This window comes from Rhipicephalus microplus, chromosome 8, assembly GCF_043290135.1.
Source record: "Rhipicephalus microplus isolate Deutch F79 chromosome 8, USDA_Rmic, whole genome shotgun sequence".
Classification (NCBI taxonomy): domain Eukaryota; kingdom Metazoa; phylum Arthropoda; class Arachnida; order Ixodida; family Ixodidae; genus Rhipicephalus; species Rhipicephalus microplus.
Genome location: NC_134707.1, coordinates 107,174,307 through 107,198,502, shown reverse-complemented (window position 1 = coordinate 107,198,502; position 24,196 = coordinate 107,174,307). Strand labels below are relative to the sequence as shown.

Genomic DNA, 24,196 nt, shown 5'->3' with positions numbered 1-24,196 from the left:
GAAGCTTCAATACGTTTTGCGACTTGACACGATTCCTTCCTCGTAAAACATGTCTGCTCTTGTATACATTATTTACGTCGTAATAATTGCAACTTATTGTTTCAAACCTAAATGCTATGAAAAATGTACGAGTTAAATTACACGAATGCATGCATATATGCGTTCAACTGAGTTGCAACTATCACGTACACAAAGCTGACCTGAAATTTCGGTTTTTTATGGCAGAAACAACATATATATTTAATACTCCTATTGTTATGAAAAACAAGCAGGTCAGCTTTGTGTACAAATTGTTATATATTAAAATTCGCATAAAAGTGTGATCACGTTGCTAAATATATACGTGGTTCATCCCGAATAAGAGAGCACTTCCACATATAAGGATCCACTTGATATGTTATATATGGTGTGGCCGTGCCTTATTTGGCCAGATTTGACTCCTTATATGGGCCAACCGCGACATATATGGCCGTATATAACCCCATACATGAACCGACTCCGCCAGATATACATCCATATATGCTTATATGTGGCCACATATGCTGCCATATATGCCTATATGTGGCCACATATGCTGCCATATATGCTTATATATGGCCAGATATAACTTATATATGGGCCATGTATGGCGTTTCCGTAAGGGAGACCATGAAATGTAAATCACGACATTCATGACATACATATAACAATTTTCATGTTATGATTAGTCACCCGCAGGGGCGCCTGCGCAAGTAGGCGTTTGGTGTGTAGCGACACCATGGACCCGAGCTAACGGGGGAGTTTCTACTCCCTCCCACGCCTAGCCGTGCGTGGCTTTGCCGTGTCCGGGGAAAAGGGGATCCTGGGGGTTGAGCCGACGCTGGGTGATTGGACCGTTAAGGCCCCCTGGCAGAGGCAACACACCCCTTTGGCCCCGGCTTCACGTAGACGGCACCCCTGGGCTGACCCAGCCAGGGGAAATCGGCAGTCGCCTTTTCCTATCTCCCTTTCCATACATCTTCGTCTTGATCTCTTACTATTTATCTGTCCTGTCTTCTACTCTCTTCCGTTTACTTCCAAACTTCCTGGCGGCTAGGGTTAACCCTGTGCAAATAGCCTACCTTGGTCTAGGCGCATTGGGTTATAGTTGCGTTGTACGGCTGGCGTCTGCAGGTTTTAGCATCCACAAACTTGTAGCGTCCCCTCGTTGGGCTCCGTGGTGGGTGGCCGCCAACGCTTCTGAAGAAAATTAAACTGGCATGCATAGAGCATTTCCCTTATTAAGTGATCGTACCGCCTTAAAGCGTGTACGCACCGAAGACTGAGGCTTTTTCGACCGATCAAGTGAAAACTTCCCCCATTTTCATGTTATACATAGTTAGATAAGCAGCAAGCAAGCCAGAACTGTATCCCCCTTTGTAGTAGCCAGATGTCTCACAGAAACTCTTGGAGCCGGGTACAAAGTTACCAAAATGGCCAGCGGAGACCTCCTCTTTGAAGTTCGAGAAAAAGAACAGTTTGAAAAGCTACAGAATCTATCAACTTTTGGTGACACTCCCATCACTGTAACGCCACACAGATCGATGAACACAACCCGTGGAGTAGTATCTGATGCTGATTTGCTCGGCTTGACTGAAGAGGAACTTCTGGAGGGGTGGAAGAGTCAGAATGTGACCAATGTACAAAGGATCACCATCAGAAGAGACAACAAGGTAACACCAACGAAACACCTGATACTCACGTTCGCTTCCAGTAATCTTCCAGAAAGTATTCAAACAGGGTACACAAAGACGTCAATCAGACCATACATGCCTAACCCGCGTCGTTGTTTTAAATGCCAGAAGTATGGCCATGGCTCACAAAGCTGTCGTGGTCACCAAACTTGTGCACAATAAGGAGTGTCAGGCCACCATTCTGACAATTGCGAAGAACCATCACACTGTGTGAACTGTGGTGGAAATCATGCCGCGTACTCACGTTCATGTTCTTTCTGGAAAAAAGAGATCATCACTTTAAAGATAAAAGAAAACATTACATTTAAAGAAGCAAGAAAAAGAGTCTCGCCATTTTATGGCCCCACATATGCTGATGCGGCGCGCCAGGGGGCAGTGTCGCACCAGCCCTCGCCACTCCTTTGGCCTGCGCAGAGCGAGCCATTGGCTGTGGCGCCTGCCCCCAAGGCGGCAGTAGTTGAGTCTACTGCGCCTACTATTTAACAGAGACCAGAGACTCCAGGGTCTTCGGGTCTCAAGGCCTCACCTCGCCAGGCGAGGCCCAAGCTTCGAAAAACCAGCTCGCATGAGCGGGCATCCAGTGCCTCCGAGGAGGCAATGGATACGGCGGCACCCCTGGTGCCAAAAGAACGGCGCGGCTCTCTGGAGCGCGCCAAGAAAACTAAAAAGCTCATAACAGGGCCTGACAATGGCCCTGGTACTTGAGCTCGACCTTTCAGCTTAAACAAGTCACTCCCTTAACGTACACACAGCACTACTTTACTTCCAATATGGACACACAAATTATACATTGGAACGTCAGAGGACTGCTTAAGAACCTCGACGACGTACAAGAGCTTTTATACAAACACTCACCTCAAGTGCTGTGTGTACAGGAAACACACCTAAAATCCTCTAAGGCAAACTTTTTACGTGCTTACGTCATATACCGAAAGGACCGAGATGATGCTGTAGCGTCATCCGGTGGCGTAGCCATTATTATTAACCAAGGAGTAGCGTGTACACATTTACCACTCTAGACATCCCTTGAGGCGGTGGCTGTTCGAACGGTACTTTTAAACAAACTCGTCACCATCTGCTCTTTGTATGTACCTCCCCACCACCGTCTTGAAAGACGTGAATTCCAGTCTTTAATAGACGAACTGCCCGAACCTTATCTGCTTCTTGGGGACCTAAATGCACATAGTGGACTGTGGGGCGATTCTCACTGTGATGCACGAGGTCGTCTCATTGAACATTTTCTCTTCTCTTCCGGTGCCTGTTTGTTGAATAGGAAAGAGCCAACATACTATAACGTTGCCAACAAAACTTACTCGTCTATCGACCTCAGCATCGTATCACCTTCACTCCTACCCCCACTCAAATGAAAAATCATAAATAATCTATATGGTAGTGATCATTTTCCTGTAGTGTTGAGTTCACAAACAACATATGAAGGTCCTCTACACGTTCCCAAATGGCTGATAAACAAAGCAGACTGGGAACAGTTCCATAACACTACACGTTTGAGTTGGACAGACATATGTAGGTTAAACATAGATGAAGCTGTGCAGTATTTCACAGCTTTTGTAACTGACGCAGCAGCCAAGTGCATACCGCAAACATCTGGAATGCCCGGCAAACGACACGTCCCATGGTGGAACACAGAGTGTCGTAATGCGCGAAAGGAACAGAACAGGGCATGGAGGTTGCTGCGGAACTCGCCGACAGCGGAAAACCTTGAGAGCTTTAAGAAAATAAAATCTTGAGGCAGGAGAACGCGTCGGCAGGCCAGAAGAGAAAGTTGGCACAAGCTTTTATCAGGGATAAATTCGTATATACAAGAGGCCAAAGTCTGGAACATGGTTCGTAGGGTAGCAGAAAGAAAAGTACACTCACTCCCACTCGTAAACACTCAGGGTGATACCTTGGACGATCAGGCAAACTTCCTCGGTGCACACTTTGAACGGGTATCCGGCTCATCCCACTATACTGAGACTTTCCAAGAATACAGAACAAGAATAGAAAAGCAGAAACTCGAACACAAATCCACTAGATACGAAGCATATAACCAAGCTTTCAGTCTAGCTGAGCTCCGAACACCTCTAAACTCCTGCAGTACTTCTGCCCCAGGTTCTGACCGTGTGGTGTATGAAATGTTAAAAAACCTACCAGCAGAAACACGAAAAACGTTACTCTGTTTGTACAACGCTATCTAGTGTTCCGGCACTATCCTTACCTCCTGGAAAGAGGCTATTATTATTCCCATTTTGAAAGAGGGCAAGCACCCTTCTTTAGCTTCAAGTTATAGGCCTATTGCACTTACAAGTGCTTGTGCAAAGTCTTCGAAAAAATGATAAACTGCCGACTTGTACATATCCTTGAAACAAACAATTTGCTCGACCCATTTCAGTGCGGTTTTCGAGAAAGTAGATCCACCACAGACCACCTTGTTTGTATCGAGGCACAGATCAGAGACGCCTTCGTCCATAAACAATATTTTCTTTCTGTGTTCCTTGATATCGAAAAGGCTTATGATACAACATGGCGTTTTGGAATTCTAAGAGACCTGTCCCACCTTGGTGTGCGCGGAAGAATGTTTCACATAATCGAAAGTTACCTGTCAAAGCGGACATTCCGTGTCCGAGTGGGCACGGTTCTTTCCTAAACATTTGTCCAGGAAACAGGCGTGCCACAAGGTGGTGTACTTAGCTGCACACTTTTTCTCATCAAAATGAATTCTTTGCACTTGTCCATTCCCCGCAATATGTTCTATTGTACATATGTCCACGACGTTCAGCTTGGCTTCAAGTCATGCAACTTGGCCATGTGTGAGCGGTAGGTTTAGCTGGGTTTAAATTAGGTCTCCAGATGGGCAGATGGAAACGGATTTCGACTTAACCCGAAAAAAAGCACGTGTGTCTTGTTCTCTCGAAAGAGAGGCATGCACTCGGAACCTGACATTCGACTGAACGGGCAACGTCTGTCCGTCGAAGGCGAGCATAAATTCTTAGGCTTGATCTTGGACAACAAGGTGACCTTCGTACCGTACATCAAGTATTTAAAAACAAAATGTTTAAAAGCCATGAGTGTTATAAAAGTGTTGTCACGTACTTCGTGGTGTAGTGATAGGCAATGCCTCATGAACCTCTATAGAAGCCTCATTCACACCCGCTTAGATTATGGGGCCGTTGTCTATCAGTCTGCTACTCAAAGTGTCTTGAAGATGCTGGACCCCGTGCACCATTTGGGCATCCGCCTTTCTACGGGTGCTTTTCGCACCAGCCCCGTAGAAAGCCTTTATGTTGAGTCAAATGAGTGGTCGCTTCATCTGCAGAGAACTTACATGTCCTTCGTTTATTTCCTTAAGGTGAAAGCAGACAAAAAGCACACCTCATACTTTACAATTAATGATTTGTCGAGCTCAACTCTGTTTCAAAACAGGCCTTCGATGAGACAGCCCTTCTCAGTTCGCCTGAAGTGTCTAGCTGAAGAAACTGCAGTGTCACTTGAACACAATTTAATGGCTCCTGTAGCATACCCGCCACCGTGGCAGTGGCAGACTATAGGCTGCGATGTGTCTTTCCTAGAAGTTACAAAACATGCACCTATTGCCCATATCCGAACATACTTTTTGGAACTTCAACACAAATACACACGTCCTGAGTTCTTCACAGATGCCTCCAAGACTAACTCCTCTGTGTCCTACGCTGCTTTCGGCCCATCCTTTTCGGATGCTGGCCCTCTACATCCACGCACAAGTATCTTCACAGCGGAAGCTTACGCGATACTTGTGGCCGCTAAACACATCAACCAATTACAAATACAAAAAGCAGTAATTTATTCAGACTCCCTCAGTTTGGTAACGGCTCTGCACAGTCTTAAAAAACAAAAAAAAAACCCGGTCCTTGTCTCACTTTACTCCATTTTGAGCACACTCTACACACTCAAACAACATTTTGTAGTGTGCTGGGTGCCAGGGCACCGTGAGATAAAGGCAACGTGAGGGCGGATCAGCTCGCTGCATCCGTCCATGAGAGCACCGCCATTACATCCATATCAATCTCGGCCCTTGATCTTAAGCCATCTCTGAAACGAAACCTCAGGGACTACTGGCAGAGCAATTGGGATAGACACACACAAAACAAACTACACGTTATCAAGCCACACCTTGGCCATTGGCCACCAGTATCAAAATCACGTCTAACAGAGGTAACACTACCAAGACGCAAGATAGGACACATATACACGACACACTCGTATCTTTTGTCCGGTGGCGACCCACCATTGTGTGACAGATGTGGTGAAGCACTAACAGTTCTTCACATTTTAATTCAGTGCAAACAATTGGACACTATAAGAAAACAACACTTTCCATTACCCTACCGACAACATATACCTTTACACCCTGCAATGTTCGTCGGTAGGGACCCGCTTTTTAGTTTTAAATAATTGCTAGCGTTTTTAAAAGAAATTCATACTTTTCATATCATATACCCGGGTATTCCGTAGCACGACCTCTCCTGAGAGGTTTTCGCTGCGGTGGCTACATAAGAAAGCACTTGCCTCACGGCCCTTGGACGCAAGGGTATGAACGAGTGAGGCACTTGTGCTAATGCCATACATATCCACCATTGTCTTTTATTATCACCAACTTTTGTCATCTATTCGCACCACACACACCTTTCACGGCATGGTCATGATTTTATTACTTGTATGTTTTTACCCGCCTTACTGCGAGGAATTTTATGGCCCTTATACAGCCGCTAATCACAATCATTGTCCACACTCCTTGTCCCATGAACTGGCGCTCTTTGGCCATCATATGGCCCTTGCGCCAAAAACACCATATATAATCTTGTTATGATTAGTCAAGTATGTTTTTCATGCCGTTATGTCATGATTATGCCATGATTATCATGTTTTAACCAGCCATGTACCTTCCGCATCCATTGACGTCTCGTGACACCAAACTTTGTTTATGTGAAGCTAGCGAAACAACCGCCAGCGCACCATGAGCGTAGCCTGTAGTCATGACTAGTCATAACACTGAGATCATGACATGCATGTCATGATTTCCATGTTCGTGCCTATCATTATGTTCGCCATGCAGTGAAATCATACCATACCAGTTTTCCAAAAGGTCAAGTGAACGTAAGCACCGCAAGAGCAGCAAGACCATGAAATGTAAATCACGGCATTCATGACATACATATAATGATTTTCATGTTATGATTATTCAAGTATGTTTTTCATGCCGCTATGTAATGCCATACCGATTTTGGTAGCGATACCATTATGGAGACGGCTAGGAGAGCTGATAAAAGTCGTAGGTGTCTAGATAGATAGATAGATAGATAGATAGATAGATAGATAGATAGATGGATAGATAGATAGATAGAAATGCTCAATGTCGCTGAAGTTCGCTAAAATGCTTCGCATTTGAAACGAAGACATCATGCTGCTCATTGTTGTTGGAAAACATTTGGCAGACCCTGAAGACTACTGGCCATGGTGATCTGGTGGCTAAATGCATTCGGCTGCTGCACTACAAGCAAAAAAAAATCAGCATATTCATGGAGTGAACGATGATGAGTGGGCGATGAACCAGAGGTTCATCAGTAGAACCGTGAATCTTTCCCAGTGCATCATCGAAGACCTGACGAAGAGTGTGTCACTCGTTGCACAGTGACTCCGAGCGGACGAGGTAGCGTGCTTAGAGCGAGTGCATTTTTTACAGCGTTTGCTCCCAAGCGGTCTCCCCATCACACTAACGAGCATCGAAACTTCTCGAACAATCCCCTCCCCGCCCCCCCCCCCCCCCGCATCGTCCAACGAGATCCGGGCTGGGGCAGTAGTTAGCATATCGGGATTGCAATAAGCAGTGCGTGTAAATGTCGAAGGTTCGAGTGCCTCTCGGTCATGTTTTTTCAGGTGTTGTTACTTTGTTAATGCGGAGCATTTCTTAATGGCGCCAGTCACGCGTCGTGCGTCAATGGCAATGTCCCCCCCCCCCGCGCATACTCGCACCTCGCGTATTGTGCCGCATGGGGGACCACTAGGGGGCGTTGAGATGAGGGGACGCCTACGCATCGGCTCCGCCTTCTGCTATACTTCTTGCTAATCTGCTGAGTTCAACCTTCCCTAATTCTTCGCCAACGTTTTCGCGAAGTTTAGGGGAACACCCGGATGCCAATTTTTGCCCGGGCCACCCCACTTTTCTCCCTTTTCAACCAACGTTTCGCCTTCACTTGCTAAGCCTCGAGTAGGCCCAACACGGCTACGGACCCCTGTGCCGGCGCATCCCGCCCCTGCGCCGTCATCATGCCCAAAAGCATGGAGATGGAGAAACGATCACTGAAGAGGAAGCCAGTGGGCCTGGCTGGATCGACGAAATCCGACGTCGAGCAAAGTCTTCAACTACTACTACTGGCAAGCCAGCCGGAGCCCGCTTTGGCACCCGGTGAACCGGAGCTGTGACGAGGGTTGCAGCCGCTAGCCGACTCTTTCGCTCCCAACGGACCACCACCGTGTCATCGTCCGCCCCGGAGGTGGCCTGGATGTACGTAGGTGCAACAAGCTTAAGTTCTTGCAAGCTCTACTACTCGCTGCACGACTCCCGCCAACGGCGGCAGAGGAAGATGTCGTTTGCACTAACGACACACAGAATATCTTTGTGATGAGCACGCCGAACCTACAAACGGCCGAAGAATACGCCAAAGTGCGAGGAATTATTCTCATGGAGCGAGAACATCCAGTATCCGCTTACGTAGCGGCGTCTGGCACCACCAGCCGAGGCGTAGTCCGAGGGGTCGACGCTGACCTCCCAGACTCAGAGCTACAACGCCTGTTCGTCTCATTCCGTAACCCCACGTTAAAGGGGGTACGACGAATCAAGGATACAACCACCATCATCCTTCTCTTCGATGGAAAGTCCCCAACTATGTGCGCTGCGGCATGCTCCTGCTGCGTTGCACGCTCTACAAGCGACAGATCGACACCTGTCGCAACTGCGGCCGCGTCGGGCATCGACAAGACGTCTGCCCTACCCCATCTGAGAAAGTCTGTGAACACTGTGGTATCAAACCCACCGGACCTGAGCATGAGTGTGCGGCAACCGAGTGCGCGTTGTGCGGCCAGGCCCACATTACGAGTGACCACACATGCCCGAATTGCTATCAAGTCCCTTACGTCGTTTGACGTCGACAGATGCTGGCGTAACAACAACCAACAGACCCAAGGAGACTCGGCCACGCAACAGCCGACGCCCAAGCAACCATCCCCGACTCCACCGACGAAGGACCTGCCTACCAACACCAAGAACCCGACTGCAACGCCTACTTGGGACGATCGAGTCACTGGTAAAGATGAGACTCGTGGTTACGCGTGGTCGGGTAACTTGCCACAGCATGAAAACGATGAGATTCGTGAGCTCAAACGCGAGCTAGCGTTGCTGCGCAAAGAAAACGAAGAATTCAAAGCACTCATTAGAAACATGCAGCAGCCGAGTGAATGCGCTGTCGAGACGCCGACGCCCGCCGTTCCGGCCGTTGAACCCACTTCCACTAACTCGTCGAACGCTAATCGCCCGGTGAAGCGTCATGCGGCCGAGGACCCCTCGGATGAGCCCGTAACTACGTATAATTTCATGGAGGCACTTTCCTGCCTACGCGCAGACATTGCAGCAGACCGCGTCGCCGATATGACCCCACACACCCTCCAGCTCACCGAACTTCACGCGCGGTTACAAATACTAGAACAGCACGCGGCGGTTCGTGCGACAACCCCTATGCAGTAATCATGGCTAACACAAGCAATCTTGTAATTTGGCAGTGGAATTGCTTTAGCTTTCCCAAGCGGAAGGCAGCCTTGAAACAATTCATTCAATCCAGTGCCAATCGGTATGCCGTAATTATATTACAAGAAACGCTGACCGCCGAGCCAGTTTTGCATACCTATTACACCGAAGCGGATTATCGAGCGGGGGCGCGTGGGATAGCGACGCTCATCTCCAAAAAGTACGCATGTGTTCGCCATGAGGTCCGCCCCGATGTCAAAGACGAACACATTATGATAGAGTTAATTCCAAACTCAATGCTTAAACAGTCAGTCTTTATTCTCAACGTATATAGTACACCCAAAAACAAACAAACTACATTTCAGGGCCTCTTTCAGCGAGCGAGCAAAATTGCAGGACACCATAAGTTGATAATCACTGGAGACTTTAATGCCACGCATCCTGACTTTCGGTACCCCGGCTCTTCCCGTAAGGGCAAAAAATGCCCTGGTAGCACAAATGCACACACATAGACTCACTCTCTTAACCGATCCCATTTCCGCTACACGGGTATGTAACTCGGTTACGAGTGATAGCACCCCGGATCTTACTATGGTTAGGTGCGCGGGACAACCCACGTGGACTAACCTGGGTGAAAATCTGGGAAGTGACCATTATATTATACAGACGATCATAAACGTATCTACACACAAACTGCGGCAGTTTCGCATAACAGACTGGGATCGCTTTCGAGAGCTTAGGAAACGCGACGACACTCAGTACGAAACCCTATCAGAACTCCTTGCACAAATAAAAGAGGACGTTGCAAGTTCGACTAAAGACGTTGAAACTGAACTCGAGGTCGAGCGCATGGATAGCCGGCTAGCTCACCTACTCGAAGCTAAGAAATCCCTACACGCGAAAGGGCGCACGCAAAAACTCAATCACAACCTTCGTAAAAAAATAGCTGAGCTTAATCGTCAAATCGAGGAGCATTGCCGTAACCTGGAGCGTCAGCAATGGGACGAAGTGTGTAACTCGGTTGATGGTCAAATGTGAAACGGGGCAAAATGGAACCTGTTGAAACACCTACTAGGTGACAAACCGTCGAAAGCGTCTCAACAATTCACGATAGACAGACTCAAAGTCTCGGGGAAGACCGACACTCATATCACCGACGAGCTAGCTATGCGTTACCTTTGTACTGAACCCAGCTCCCGATCCGACTACCCGCCTGCCCCGCATGATACGGAGGAGGATCCCTTTGCACTCCCCTTCACTTGCGCCGAGGTTCGGGCTGTCATCTGCGAACTCAACTGCCACTCAGCCCCTGGCCCGGATGGCATAAAGAATAAGCTTCTCAAAAATTTTGACGAGGAGGACAAAAAAGTTGTCACCGAGCACATTAACAGAATGTGGGAGGCTGGCAGCGTTCCGCCTGAATGGCGCGAGGCAACCGTCATACTTATCCTTAAGCCGGGTAAACCATTAGCGCTAGGTTCACTTCGTCTCATCTCGCTCACGCCCTGCGTGGGTAAGGTGGCCGAACACGTAATACTCAATCGAGTCACAAAATTTGTTGAGGAGCGCAACATACTACCGATCAACCAAATTGGCTTTCGTTCACCCCTCTACACCCACAATGTTATGCTGATGCTCAACTATGAGCTCATGGATAAGATCACCAGAGACACTAGAGCCATTCTTGCGCTCTACCCCGAGAAGGCAGTCGACTGCGTCAAGGACTCTCATATCCTCGACTCGATTCGCTAAGCAGGATTAGGTACGCGTTTCTACAACTATGTTAGATCGTTCTTGCGCGACAGGACGGCTACAATCCGATTCGGCTCGATGGGCTCGAAGAAATTCAACCTGGGACCGAGGGGCACACCCCAAGGGGCCGTGATCTCTCCGTTCCTGTTCAACCTCTCCATGCGCGCTCTGTCGCAAGAACTCTCACAGATCGACGGCATCAGTCATGACTTCTACGCAGACGACATCACCATCTGGTGTAGGAGCGGAAATGAAGGCCATATCGAGGAGCGACTGGAAGACGCGGTAAACATGATACAAATATTCTTACGGCAGGCCGGTCTTTCGCTATCAGCAGAGAAAACAGAATTACTTCTATACCGCCCGAAATACAAGGCGCGCAGAGACGCATACGTGGGGATCCATGTCCTGACAGCGGATGGTACACCCATCCCCACGGTGGACCAAGTTCGCATACTAGGCATGGTCATTCAGGCCAACGGCCATAATGACGTCAGCATTTCTCATATTTCCAGGAAGGCCGAAGCAATGGCTCAATTAGTTAACAAAGTAGCTAACAGGCGTGGCGCACTATCTGAAGAGAATCTCCACAGACTGTTTCACGCTTTCTTCATGAGCCACATCAACTATGTGGCTCCCGCCCACCTGTGGCAAAAAGGAGACATACGCCGTCTCGACGTGATCATCCACCGGTCCGTTAAACAGGTGCTCAGGTTACCTGGCAGCACCCGTATGGTCGAGCTCAATGAGCTAGGCATTCGTAACACATTCCTAGAAATCGTAGAAGCTCAAAAATTATCTCAGATTGTAAGACTGTCTTCCACTGCAGCTGGGCGACGGTTACTAGCCCACCTCGGACTCAAATCTTCCGTATCCCAAGAATGTCCGCGGCAGCTCCCCGAAGACCTGTGCGCGAAATTAACAGTGTCCCTGATACCCCGTAACATGCATCTCACACATAACGTTGGCAGACGTCAGGCAAGGGCGCGAGCCCAACTCAGTACCGCAGCCGCTATGGAGGATAAAGTGGTCCTCGTAGACGCAGCGCAGTACGGCTCTACGGACCACTTTGTCTCGGTGGTTACAACACTCAAAGGCGAACACTTCTCGTGTATGACTTTATTAAATTCAAACGCTGATCGCGCCAAGCAGGTCGCTGTGGCACTAGCTCTCACTGCCACCGATCGCACCACCATTTACACGGATTCGCGCGCAGCCGCACGGGCCTTCATGATGGGCTCAGTTTGTCGGGAAGCCACTTGCGTTCTCTCTGCTGTCAATTGGTGAGGCAAGAAACACATAATCTGGTTCCCGGCACATGTTGGCCGACACGTACACGGAACCATCTTCAATTCCAACGAGTTGGCTCACTTCCGGGCGCGAGGCCTCACATTTCACGCCGGGGAGAATCATTCGAAGGCTGAGGACGTCACTTGTTTCTTCAGAGACCCGTTGCTAACTTTTAATGAAATTTGAAAACACTACCAGTTGGAGCGGCGGAAATACCCACTCCCGCACCCACACTTAACAAGACCTCAGTCCATAACTCTACGACTCTTACAGACGGAGGCGTATGCATCGCCTCTAACTTGCTCTAAATACATAGATGGCATAGATCAGGGGTGCCCGCGCTGTGGTCATCCCAAATGTACTCTCCAACACATGCTGGGGCAATGTTTTCGTTGCGCGAGAGCAGCGAGTCTCCCTCTTCGGAGGCGGACTGGACCTGTCTCCTCACAAGCCATGACAAAGGAGACCAGCTTAAGGCCATCCAGAGGGCCCATGACATGGCCGTAGAATTTAACCTCCCCGTCCCGTCGTGGGAGGGGCCCACTGGTGTTGCCCCTAAGGGGGATTGAGTGCCGCCTCCGGATATTAATAAAGTTCTTTGCCTGCCTGCCTGCCTATTGTGCCGCATGTTTGCTTCTTGTGCCAAATGTTCTTCTCCTCCCCCCCCCCTTCTCTCGCCTCGCAAGGCCGACGCAGGGAGCGTCTGCTAGTAAAAACCGACTGTTCGAGCTGCGCAACTGTTCACTGGCCATCCCGTACAAGAAGGCATTGGATCGCGCGTTCGGAATTCAGTCAGGAGCGTCTTCACTAGACTTTCGCTTGAAGGCAACGCTTTTCCTTCATTCACTAAATGAGAAGCATAAAGACGAAATAACAATTAAGCATTACCAAACCATACCAAATTACTGAACAATCACACGATACCCCTACTACTCTGGAACGCATTTACTCAAGTCATAAGTTGCGGGCGGCTTTTTTCGTTTCTAACGCCGCGGAGGAAATGCCAATGGTGGTTAATTTAACATTTAACGGAATAAGGGTGTGCACACAGACACGGACAAAATAAAACACACACGCGGAAAATGGGGCTATAAAACACGTGCCTGATATCATATCCTCAGATCCTCCTACACTGAGGATCTGGTTTCAAGCACGTGTTTTATAGCCTCATCTTGCGTGTGTGTGTGTGTTTTTTTTTGCTGTTTTTCCTGCCGGGTCATGTAACAGAAGAGATTTATATGTGCCTACTTTTTGTTCCAATAACCTTTAGTTGTGAGTGGTGCTTTTTTTGTGTGCATTTTCTTGTTATAAGGTCTGTGTATGTGTGAGTGCCATTATTCAGTTAAAAGGTGAACCAATACCAACTAGCCCAATTATATGTGCTACTGGTTTATTCAAATTTCAAGTTTATTGAATTTCAGTTTATTTATTATCACTACATGTACAAAAAAAAAACGGGTTATCTACCGCATACGCAATCGGGATGACCTAAAGTACGAGACTTTAGCGGGACTGCCTATAATTAGGGGGCGTCCTTAAAAGTTAACCACAGCAAAAAGGGGCAACAAAAAAGTACAGTCCCAACACAACAATCTACGCAAAAAAAGGAAAAAAGAAATATTTACCATAACCGCATTGTAAAAAAACTAACAACAACAAGCAAACTGTTAAGGAAGGATGAAGATAAATTTATTACAGACAAAAAAAAAGGTTGATTTACCAATATGCTTTTCGTGTTGTGTTTAGAAGATTGCAATGACCGAAATGATTTACCATGAAGGGGTATGCAATTCTACAGATGTATACCATAGAAGCGAGCTGTCAATTTTTCATAGTTCGATATTATTTTGGGTAAACGAAAGTTATCGCACTCTGGAAACCTGTGTTGTTGACCAGGGCATCGATAGGAATACTATTTAATGGTATTTCACGATGAATAAAACGGTATGTAATAAGGAACAATCTGTGATAAAACACTGTAGAATAGGTATAAAGTATGCAGCTGTTGATAGATGGGTTTAGAGTAGGAATGCAATGTGCTATCCGTCATTGATTTTATCATCTGGTTTTAAAGGCCCTGAAGTGATTTGAGATGAATGGCGTACGTGTTACGACATGATGATAGGTAGTATGATTCATGGCTGTTAATATAAGAAATGTAAAGCGAGAAAAGCTTATGAAGTGGAAAGAATGCACGTGCTTAAATGCTAATGCAGATAGCAAATTAAACTATTTTTGTGAGTGATTTGCCATCAATATTGTATTTAAGGTGTTTATACATAGTACTACCCGGAAACAATGAAGGGGTTGACTTAAAGAATACGAGAACACAGGCCTCAAGCCTCCATAAAATGTAGGCAAGCGAACGAGATTCGATCCCGCAATGTTCCGTTGAGCATTCGGGAACGATAAACACCAGACCATCACAGCGGCTAACGTGCCTTACGGTACAAACAATCGAAAGAATCATCTGTAATCGGGTATCGTTTATCACGCTTGCTTGTTTCTGATACGCCGCACCACAAGTCGTCGACATTGGTGATAAGGAAGGCACGATACGCCCTGCAAGTTTAGGTGCAGTAGATGTTGCTGAGAGGGTAGCGACGGCTAATCGAGGAAACAAGAAAGGGCGGCATATCGAAATGAAGAGAATTCGCTAGAGCGGAACGCCCCCGGCACGAGCCTATTCTTCGACGCGCACAACTGCCCCGAAGATGGTGCCTGCGAACCAGCAGTACACGTTGGTAGGCTTCACGGAAGATTTAGACTGGAATCCTCTGCAGTTTGTGAATGCCCTGCCCAAAAATAGGCTTTGCAGCCTATGCGGACTGGTACGCAAGACAACCGCTCTTCTGCCATGCGGCCACGTAGCGTGTTCTTCCTGCTACGAACAGTGCAAGGTGGCTGACGGACACGTTTGTCCGATTGATGGACAAAACTGCCTGGAAGAAGACGTTGAGTGGAGAGATTTCCCTGCTGAAAATTTGCTGAATAGAGAGGTAAGTCACCCATGAAAGATACGAAGTATTTGGTTTCGCGGTGGGAGAAATAAGGGCAGTTCTTTGCAGACACCGAAAGAAACAGTGCTTTTCGCAAGGCTAGTAACACTTTACAGAATTCGAGATAAGGGCGCCAAGGTTCAGAGAGCTTGCTTTGAACGTCTTTCTTAGCTTAGCTGTAGCAAAAAGACAAGTAAAAAATATGAACCAATCAGCTTTGCAAAAATTGAAACGAATCTAGGGCCTGTTATGCACCGGCAGAAATAATTTGTATCATAAGCGTTATACCCATCAGTAGCCCCATGCTTTTAATTGACCCTATTGAAAGCAGTGCACAAATAAAATCAATGATTTGCTGAAGATGTGGCCTCTGCCGGGCTTTGCCTAATAATTATAGACAATAAACAAAAATGAGGGGACCCTAAAGATTCACCTTTAGGAGTTGAATGCGATAGCGACATCACGTTCCTCTAGTTCGCATTTCAAACACTTATTGCATAAAAGCTTTTCGAATTAGCTATGCATCCACTATACGTGGCCTAAAGGAATAGGCGCAGCAGTGTATGTGCCATTTGCAGTTGGGTACTGGCTTTCAACCATGAAGCCATCACTATAATCACAGCGTCTGACGCCCTTTTGGAATGAACGCTTGTACCGCGCACTATTACTTTAATGTTTCATGTTGCCTGTAAACAGGACGGGTATGTTCATGAAGCACGAAAGCTACTTTCCCTTCATTATGAAGCAGAGAAACTTCTCTTAACTGTTTTCACAAGCCCTACACGACGTGGCTGTGTTGTAGGGCTTCCGCTTGCCACGCAATTGATCCGCGTTTAATCCCCACTTAGACCCGAACAATCATGGTTTGGTCCCCACTCTGCTCTAGAGCTTTCTCACCATTTGTATATTTTATTTGAGACGTTATAATTTTTGGTGAGGCATTGGGTGATGTTTTTTTCACTCGAAACCAACGACGGCAACACCAGAATCACTGCGAAACGAGCTCTTCAACGCCATCGCGTTGAAAGTGTATCAGGCCCAGTCACTGCGGTGTGAAGGTTATCGTGTTCCACTGTTGACAGACTGACATGTAGGAAGACCATATCATGGACACGATGACCGGGTTTCGCGAAGGTAAAGTGCTAGGGGCTTTTGTGCTTATACTTATGCGCACTTCATAAAGAACCAAGGGAGGTCTAAACTAACACATCCCTCCAGGACACCGTTCCTCGTAACCATACCGTGTATTTGGGAATAGAAAGCTGCAACAATAATCAGCCAAGTAAATCTGACCTACAAACGTGCTTTGGTACGAAAAATAGATAAGTATTTCATACGTGAGTGTGTCACTATAAAATCTAAACAATAAATGATGAAAACCGTGTTTGGCTGATGACATCAGTGTTGCGCTGCCGTTCGACGTGAGTGGTGGCGCTTAAATTAAGTAGAAAAAAACGAGCGATTTTTCACCGGCATTGAACGAACACAGGCGAAACATTATTGTGACGTCCTGAGTGATCGCTTGTGACCCAGTCGTACGCTTTCATAGAAATTAAGTGCGAGAATAGATACGCAACTCGCTAAAGCTATCAGCACCGCTTCCGCTATTAACTTACGGCTGCCAAGATGAAAATAACTGACAAGCGAAGCAGTGTCTTCCTGATGTTACTGATAAGGTCCCGAGATAAAACGAAACAGTGCAAAGCCGGGAGAAGGAGGGTCACTAATAAAGCGCCCCTTTTCCACTTCGAAGCACGGTTTAAGAATATACATAGACAGGTGCTGACACTCTTCCCGCAACGTGTTGAAAAACGCAACTTGTTGAAAAACGCAATGCGAACAGACAGAGGCTGTAAGTGACACGTACGATTATGGAAATGATGACATGCGTGTGGTGTAAAACATGATTACATGCTATGCTATATACTAGTAAGCTCGCGGCTGTTTCGCTAGCTAACCATATGACAGGAATCGAAGACGAAGGTGCCAACATGATAATCATGACATGCGTGTCATGTAAGAACATGATTATACCACGCTCATGATGCGCTCGCGGTCATTTCGTTCACTTAACATATGCCAAATTTGGTACTACGTGACGTGAATGGACGATGAACACAAATGTCTATCGCAAACTTGGTACTCATGACATTGAAGTCATGTACGGCATAATTTACATGCCTACCGCTGTTTGTGCTAGTATTGAAAACGTTGGTAATGCCAACGTTTTTTCGTACGTTTGTCCACTCAACACGCGCACGCACGCGCGCGCACGCACACACACACACGCGCACACACACGCGCGCACACACACGCGCGCGCACACACATGCACACACACACGCACACATTCTTATTTACATTCTATTTGTTCTAATCACTTCCCCAATACATTCCTTGGCTATATTGTCTGTTAGATCTCATAATATTGTGTCAAAACATGGAAAAACGAGCCCTTAGGTACACACTTCTTTCCCTTATTCATTAACGAGGGTCTCGTACTGGCAGACTCGGTGTCATTAGGTTGTATACGAGGGACTATTGGTCAGCTGCCCGCTCGTAATAAGTTCACGTGCTACGTGACGTGACACATGCGCATAAAAGAATGTTTCACACTCGCCGCTTGGCTACAGAGGGCGCTGACTGACACTCCCACTTCTAAATTCACATATAAACCCCAAAAAGTGGGTGGAGAGAAGGCCGCTGTGATAGCTCAGTGGTTAGAGCATCGAACGCGTTATTCGAAAGTCGTAGGTTCTATTCCTGCTCACGGCTGGTTATTGTTTCACCCTCTTTTCTTTCTTCTTATTTACATTCTATTTGTTCTAATAACTTCCCCTATACATTCCTTGGTTATAATGTCTGTTATATCTCATAATATTGTGTCAAAACAAGGAAAAACGAGCCCTTAGGTACACACTTCTTTCCCTCACACACACACACACACACGCACACACGCACGCACGCACGCACGCACGCACGCACGCACACACACACACACACACACACACACGCACACACGCACGCACGCACGCACGCACGCACGCACGCACGCACGCACGCACGCACACACGCACACACGCACGCACGCACGCACGCACGCACGCACGCACGCACGCACGCACGCACGCACGCACGCACGCACGCACGCACGCACGCGCGCACACGCGCACACGCGCACACGCACACACGCACACACGCACACACGCACACACGCACATACATACATACATACATACATACATACATATATATATATACTAGTTTAAGCTATTTTTTCTCGGGAATTTTTGGGTAGACCTGTTTTCCTCTCTAATGCAGGTTAAATGCTGGAACCAGCAACATGGTTGCACACTCGTGATGGCTGCCTCAGAAGTCCACAAGCACTTCCACCGGGAATGTGAATACCACATCACAATCTGCCCAAGATGCTCGGCGACGGTTTTGTGCCGCGACATGGGCGAACATGCGAGAGCTTCATGCAATGGCCATGCAGCACCTCAAGAAATGGAGTGCGAGGAAAAGCTGGGCCACGCTGCGGTGGCCGAAATCATAGAAGGTGTCCGGAAAGCAGTGCAAGAACAGGCGCACGAAATTAAGGAGCATCTAGAGAGAGCATGTGGAGAAAATGGCACTCTTATCAGCAGGCTAAGTGAGGTCTCTCAAAGTGTGGACTCTCTCATGGAACCGGTGAGGCAAGGTATTGCTCCTGTGGGAGAAATCAGTGGCGCGGCACATCACCTGTTGAATGGCGTCAACACACTACGTGATGTGGTCAGCGGTGGAATGAGCGCGATAAAAAAGCAAAATGGACAGCTTAATCAAGTTAGAGTGGCAATCGAAGGTGTGAAAAAAGATGCAGGTGCAAGTACGAAGAGAATGCTTGAGATGCAGGAGAGAGCTCTCGCACACGCTGACAGAAATGAAACGCGTTGTGACTTTTTTGTTCCAGGAATAGGTTCGCTTCAGGCTAAGGCGTTGAAAGACAGCGCGAGCGAGTATGTCCACAAAAAACGGGTATATCTTCGTGGTTACAATATATCACCTGGCGTTATGCTGAAAAAAAGTGGAGAAAACGTGTTACTTGGGATGAGGCTTAAACTGAACAAAGGGGATCATGACGATCACATTACATGGCCATTTCAGCACAAAATACGTTTTACTATCCTACATCCTGATAAGGGCGAAGATAAAGAGGTAGTACACAACTCGTGCCGCACTATGAAAGCGCTTGAGAAGTCAGCTTTAGGAAGTAACCAATTCGCTTGGTTTGAGGCATTTGATCTTGGAGACCTGAAAAAAGACGGATATGTCCACAACGACACTCTGCGCATCACGTGGGAGGTACTTTGATTGTCGCTAGAAAGAATCGCAGAGTTTGATGTTGATATTATGTACAGCGTCCAAAGGGTAGCCTAATACGCATCGTTATTTGCGATATATTTGCATGACTTACTTCTTTTTAGCGGTTGAACACAAAAACGTGACATTTGGCAAAATTTTTCGAAGTTGGAATCTGAGAGAGGCTCTGAGTAAGACGCAGTTCTTACTTCTTTTTTTTTGAATATTACAACACACATGAATGACGCCGCATTTAAGAGACCTAAATTTACGCGCCGCCAAATCCTTAAGGGTACACGATGTGACTAGGTATTTCAGATGTGTCGATTCGCTGGTCATGGTTTGCCCTTTACCTATGAGTACTCTGAACTAAAATCGAAAAAAGAACATTTGATGTACAGTAATATTCTTTGTTTTCTATTGTGGCTTTGTGCTGCCAAATCATATCTTTTTGGGGTTGTGGCATTGAATTTACATTTACTTTTTGCATTTTTTTTGTAGAATAGTAGCTTTCTCACTTTTCAGCCGTTCGCCCACCACGCTTGCATCTTTATTCTTCACATGAATGATATCTTTATTACAAGTAAGCATTGCATATATAACTATATATTCATAATATTTCACTGACTAGTAAAGAAAGCCTTTTAGTAGGTTGTGTAAGTTACGCTGCCCTGTATTCACAACCTAGTTAATCCTTGTGACTTATGCCTGTGTAATTGTTTCTGCAAGACGGAATAATAAATGTGAGAGGTTTTTCTTGTTTGTTTAAGTCAACGAGTACCTCAATCAGGCAGCAACTTCCCAAACGCATGCACGCACGCACACACACGCAGACACATAATGCATTTCAGTAGTAGCTTTGATATAGTGAGTTACAGCTAACATTAAAAAACATTTATATTGGGTCTTACTGGGCTTCACACGAATTTTTCAAGCCTAAATATTGAATTGTTTCCGGTGTCGAGTAGAAGTGTGTGCCACTTAGCCGCCAGAGAACAGCCGTTCTTGCTGAGAACCGAGACCCCAAAAAGCAGAGCGGAATATACCCGGCTTCGTTAGTGCAGGCACACTGAAAGCGCTACGTTTCGCCTTGTGCTCCAATACACTATCTGTCATGCGCGGTAACAGACGATGCCCGGCGTGTCTCTCTCGCCTTCACGCCAAAAAGAAGATTGGCGCCGAGTTTGTGCGTGCTCAAGGAGGGGGAGGAGGAAATACTTTCATTTAGGTGGGCAATGCGATAGCCCATCTCCACCGGGGTGTTCGATATCCCTAGTCCGGGACGTCATTGGTCGAAGTCGCCATCTGAGCCCTACTGAACCAGACTTCGCTTGAGGAATAAAGAAAATGATCTAGCAGTCACTTCCTGCTTTCCAATGTTTTCGGTCGTTTTTTTTTACTGCGCTTCACAATCCACATATATCCGACGGCCCCAATGACACGTCACAAAACCGCGAAGTGTAACGTATACAGACATGCTAATTGTAGCGCTGTAGGTAGCTTAGCAATGTGGTCACCGTTAACATGAGTAACTCTAGGCACAACGCGCGCACAAAAGATACCGGGCCGCAGGAACGCCCCGCCACGGTGGTCTAGTGGCTAAGGTACTCGGCTGCTGACCCGCAGGTCGCGGGATCAAATCCCGGCTGTGGCGGCTGCATTTCCGATGGAGGCGGAAATGTTGTAGGCCCGTGTATTCAGATTTGGGTGCACGTTAAAGAACCCCAGGTGGTCGAAATTTCCAGAGTCCTCCACTAAGGAGTCTCTCATAATCAAATAGTAATTTTGGGACGTTAAACCCCACATATCAATCAATCAATCAAACCGGGCCGCAGGAACACTGGATTGTCAAAAATCAGGCGTGAACTTCGAAACATTATCCCGGTTTCTAACGAGAAGACATGGCTCACCGGGAAAACTGGCATCACTATTATATTCTTGCATATCGTATTGCTTCAGAGGGTACCGACGCAAACGCTCAGTGTCGAATATTACCCCAATCATCCCCTCGCCTATTCTACACTGCACTCAAGACGCTCACAAGCGATAAAGCGCATTTCACTACTCGGCGCACAGCGAAAGTTTGGTTCTCGTCCCAATAAATCAGAGAATGCATGCAAATATGGAGTATCAAAACACGTGATTGGGTGGACCGTCGAAGACAATCTTCACGAGCGTGTCTGTCGAAGCACCGCAAAGGCGGCATGGACTGCACAATGAGTGGAGTGGTGGTTCAAGGGGGTGCTCGATGCCTCTATAGTTCACCAGGTGCGCTGTCTGCAGCTGCATTCGCGGCGCCAAGCAGTGTGTCTGCTGCCATGGGATGCAACACGTTAGCTCCCTTCTCACGTCTTGTCACAACGTGTAAGCTTCTCGTGGACATTGCCTTATCCGAGACATCCCTTAAATTCAAAGGAATGCAATTCGACGGTCTCATCCCAGCTCAAACAAATTGAAAACGTAGCCACATCGTTTCACTGTGTTAGATAAACCACGTTCGTTTGTGGCAAATAACATTGTAGAGCTTTCTAAGCTCTGGCGCGCCCCGCTACGGTGGTATAGTGGCTAAGGTACTCGGCTGCTGACCCGCAGGTCGCAGGATCGAATCCCGGCGCCGGAGTCTGCATTTTCGATGGAGGCGAAATTTTTGTAGGCCCGTGTGCTCTGAGAACCCCAGGTGGTCCGAATTACTGGAGCTCTCCACTATGGCGTCACTCATATTCATATGGTGGATTTGAGGCGTGAAACCTCACATATCAATCAATCATACAATATCTAAGATCTAGCGCATTGCGCAGCAGGTACAAAGATGCATGAAGGAAAGTGTGACGGCACAACCGCGCGAATTATGAACTCTGCTACCGGTGGTGGTTTCGATGACGTGTGAAATAAACATTGCGTGCATGCACAATGACAACCAAAAGGTGCTCACCACGTCCCAAAACCACCACATGATTAAGAGAGAGGCTGTAGTAGAGGGCTCCGGAAATTTCGACCACTTGGGGTTCTTTAATATGCTCCGAAACTGAGCACACGGGCCTACAGCATTTTCCACTCCATCGAAAATGCAAGGTTATCCACACAATGAGCAACATACGTCCACTGCGCGTCAGGCCTAAAGGCTGACGTTGCAGAGAAGCCTTTGGCAATAAAGTTGCGGCGTAGCACGTTAGGTTTCTTGTCGCTTCCTGTGGCCAAAATATAGACTTCTTCTTGCATGAAGAAAGACACGGAATAAAGCTGCATCCCTGAAAGCCCATGGTTTCGCCCTTGTTCAAAGGAAGAGCAATTCGTTATATCGTTTTGCACCACATTTAACCACATCCACTAACGGCAAATAATCTTGTGGAGTTTTGTATTATCTGGGGCATTGTGCAAATAGTACAAATCTGCTTGAGCCAAACAGTGAGCGCGATATTGCACAAACATGAACGGAGTTAGTGCGGATAATCTACTGCACAGTGCTTCCTAAGCAATGTGCATTGAACAATAAAGCACTGCGCATTGTGCAGTAGACGTATGTTGAGTCAACTAAACAGTGCTCTGCATTGATCCTTAAAGGGTGCCCAACCAGGGGCGTATAAGGTGGGCAACACAATAGGCCCGTGCTCCCCCTTCCCTCACTAAATATTTTTTTGCAATGACGTACACATAGAAAATCGACAATGTAGGGGGCGCCCTCCTCGATATGTAGAAGATGCCCACCCAGAAAAAGCTCCTGGCTACGCCATTGCGCTCAACCATCCCTCGTTCATGAAGATGGCAGTGGTTCATTAGTCGCCTTGGCTGTCCTTTCCAGATGTGATAATTCCTCCTCGCCCCTCATTCCTTAAAAGAACATGTACAATGGCAGCACTTATTGTAGAACGCATCGGGAATTCGCGCTTGTCAGCAGCAGGCCGTTACCTGTATTTGCGCAGTCGCAAACACACAAACTGAAGGGATACTCTTTATCTGGCGTGGTAGTCAAGCGAGACAAACAAGAATGGATGGGATGCGGCTGCATAGCATTGAAGCGTACGAGGTGATCCACAACTGATAGTTCTTTCACTGGTCCCCATTCTTGCGTCACTAAGTGCGACAGAAAGGACAGAAAGACGAGGAACGCCACCAGAGAATATTGTTCAGCGCACGTTATTGAACACCAGTGGGTGAAAATTACTGGGGTTAACCACCACACAATAGCGCACCATCATATCTCGCTTTTGGGCGGCAAAGTACCAGATAATATTAGTAAGAATCGTTAAGTTATAACAGAAGAAATAAGAAGTTTTTTGTTTGCAACAAATTGGAAAATGAAAATTGCATTTAGAAAGACTAACTGTG

The 24,196-nt window shown here is 47.1% G+C and overlaps 1 protein-coding gene across 1 annotated transcript; it reads left to right on the top strand.

The window, feature by feature from the left end:
• Positions 1 to 15,142: 15,142 nt before the first annotated feature.
• On the top strand, positions 15,143 to 20,639 carry LOC119186786 (TNF receptor-associated factor 6). Its single transcript, XM_037435197.2, has 2 exons — positions 15,143 to 15,530; positions 18,851 to 20,639. The coding sequence occupies exons 1-2, from the start codon at positions 15,246 to 15,248 to the stop codon at positions 19,880 to 19,882; spliced, it is 1,317 nt and encodes a 438-aa protein (XP_037291094.2). The 5' UTR covers positions 15,143 to 15,245; the 3' UTR covers positions 19,883 to 20,639.
• The last annotated feature ends 3,557 nt before the right edge of the window (positions 20,640 to 24,196 follow it).

Coding starts and splice junctions, on each gene's coding strand:
- LOC119186786 (XM_037435197.2), top strand. CDS start 15,246: ATGGTGCCTGCGAACCAGCAGTACACGTTGGTAGGCTTCACGGAAGAT. Junction 15,531..18,850: donor AAAATTTGCTGAATAGAGAG/GTAAGTCACCCA, acceptor TCTCTAATGCAG/GTTAAATGCTGGAACCAGCA.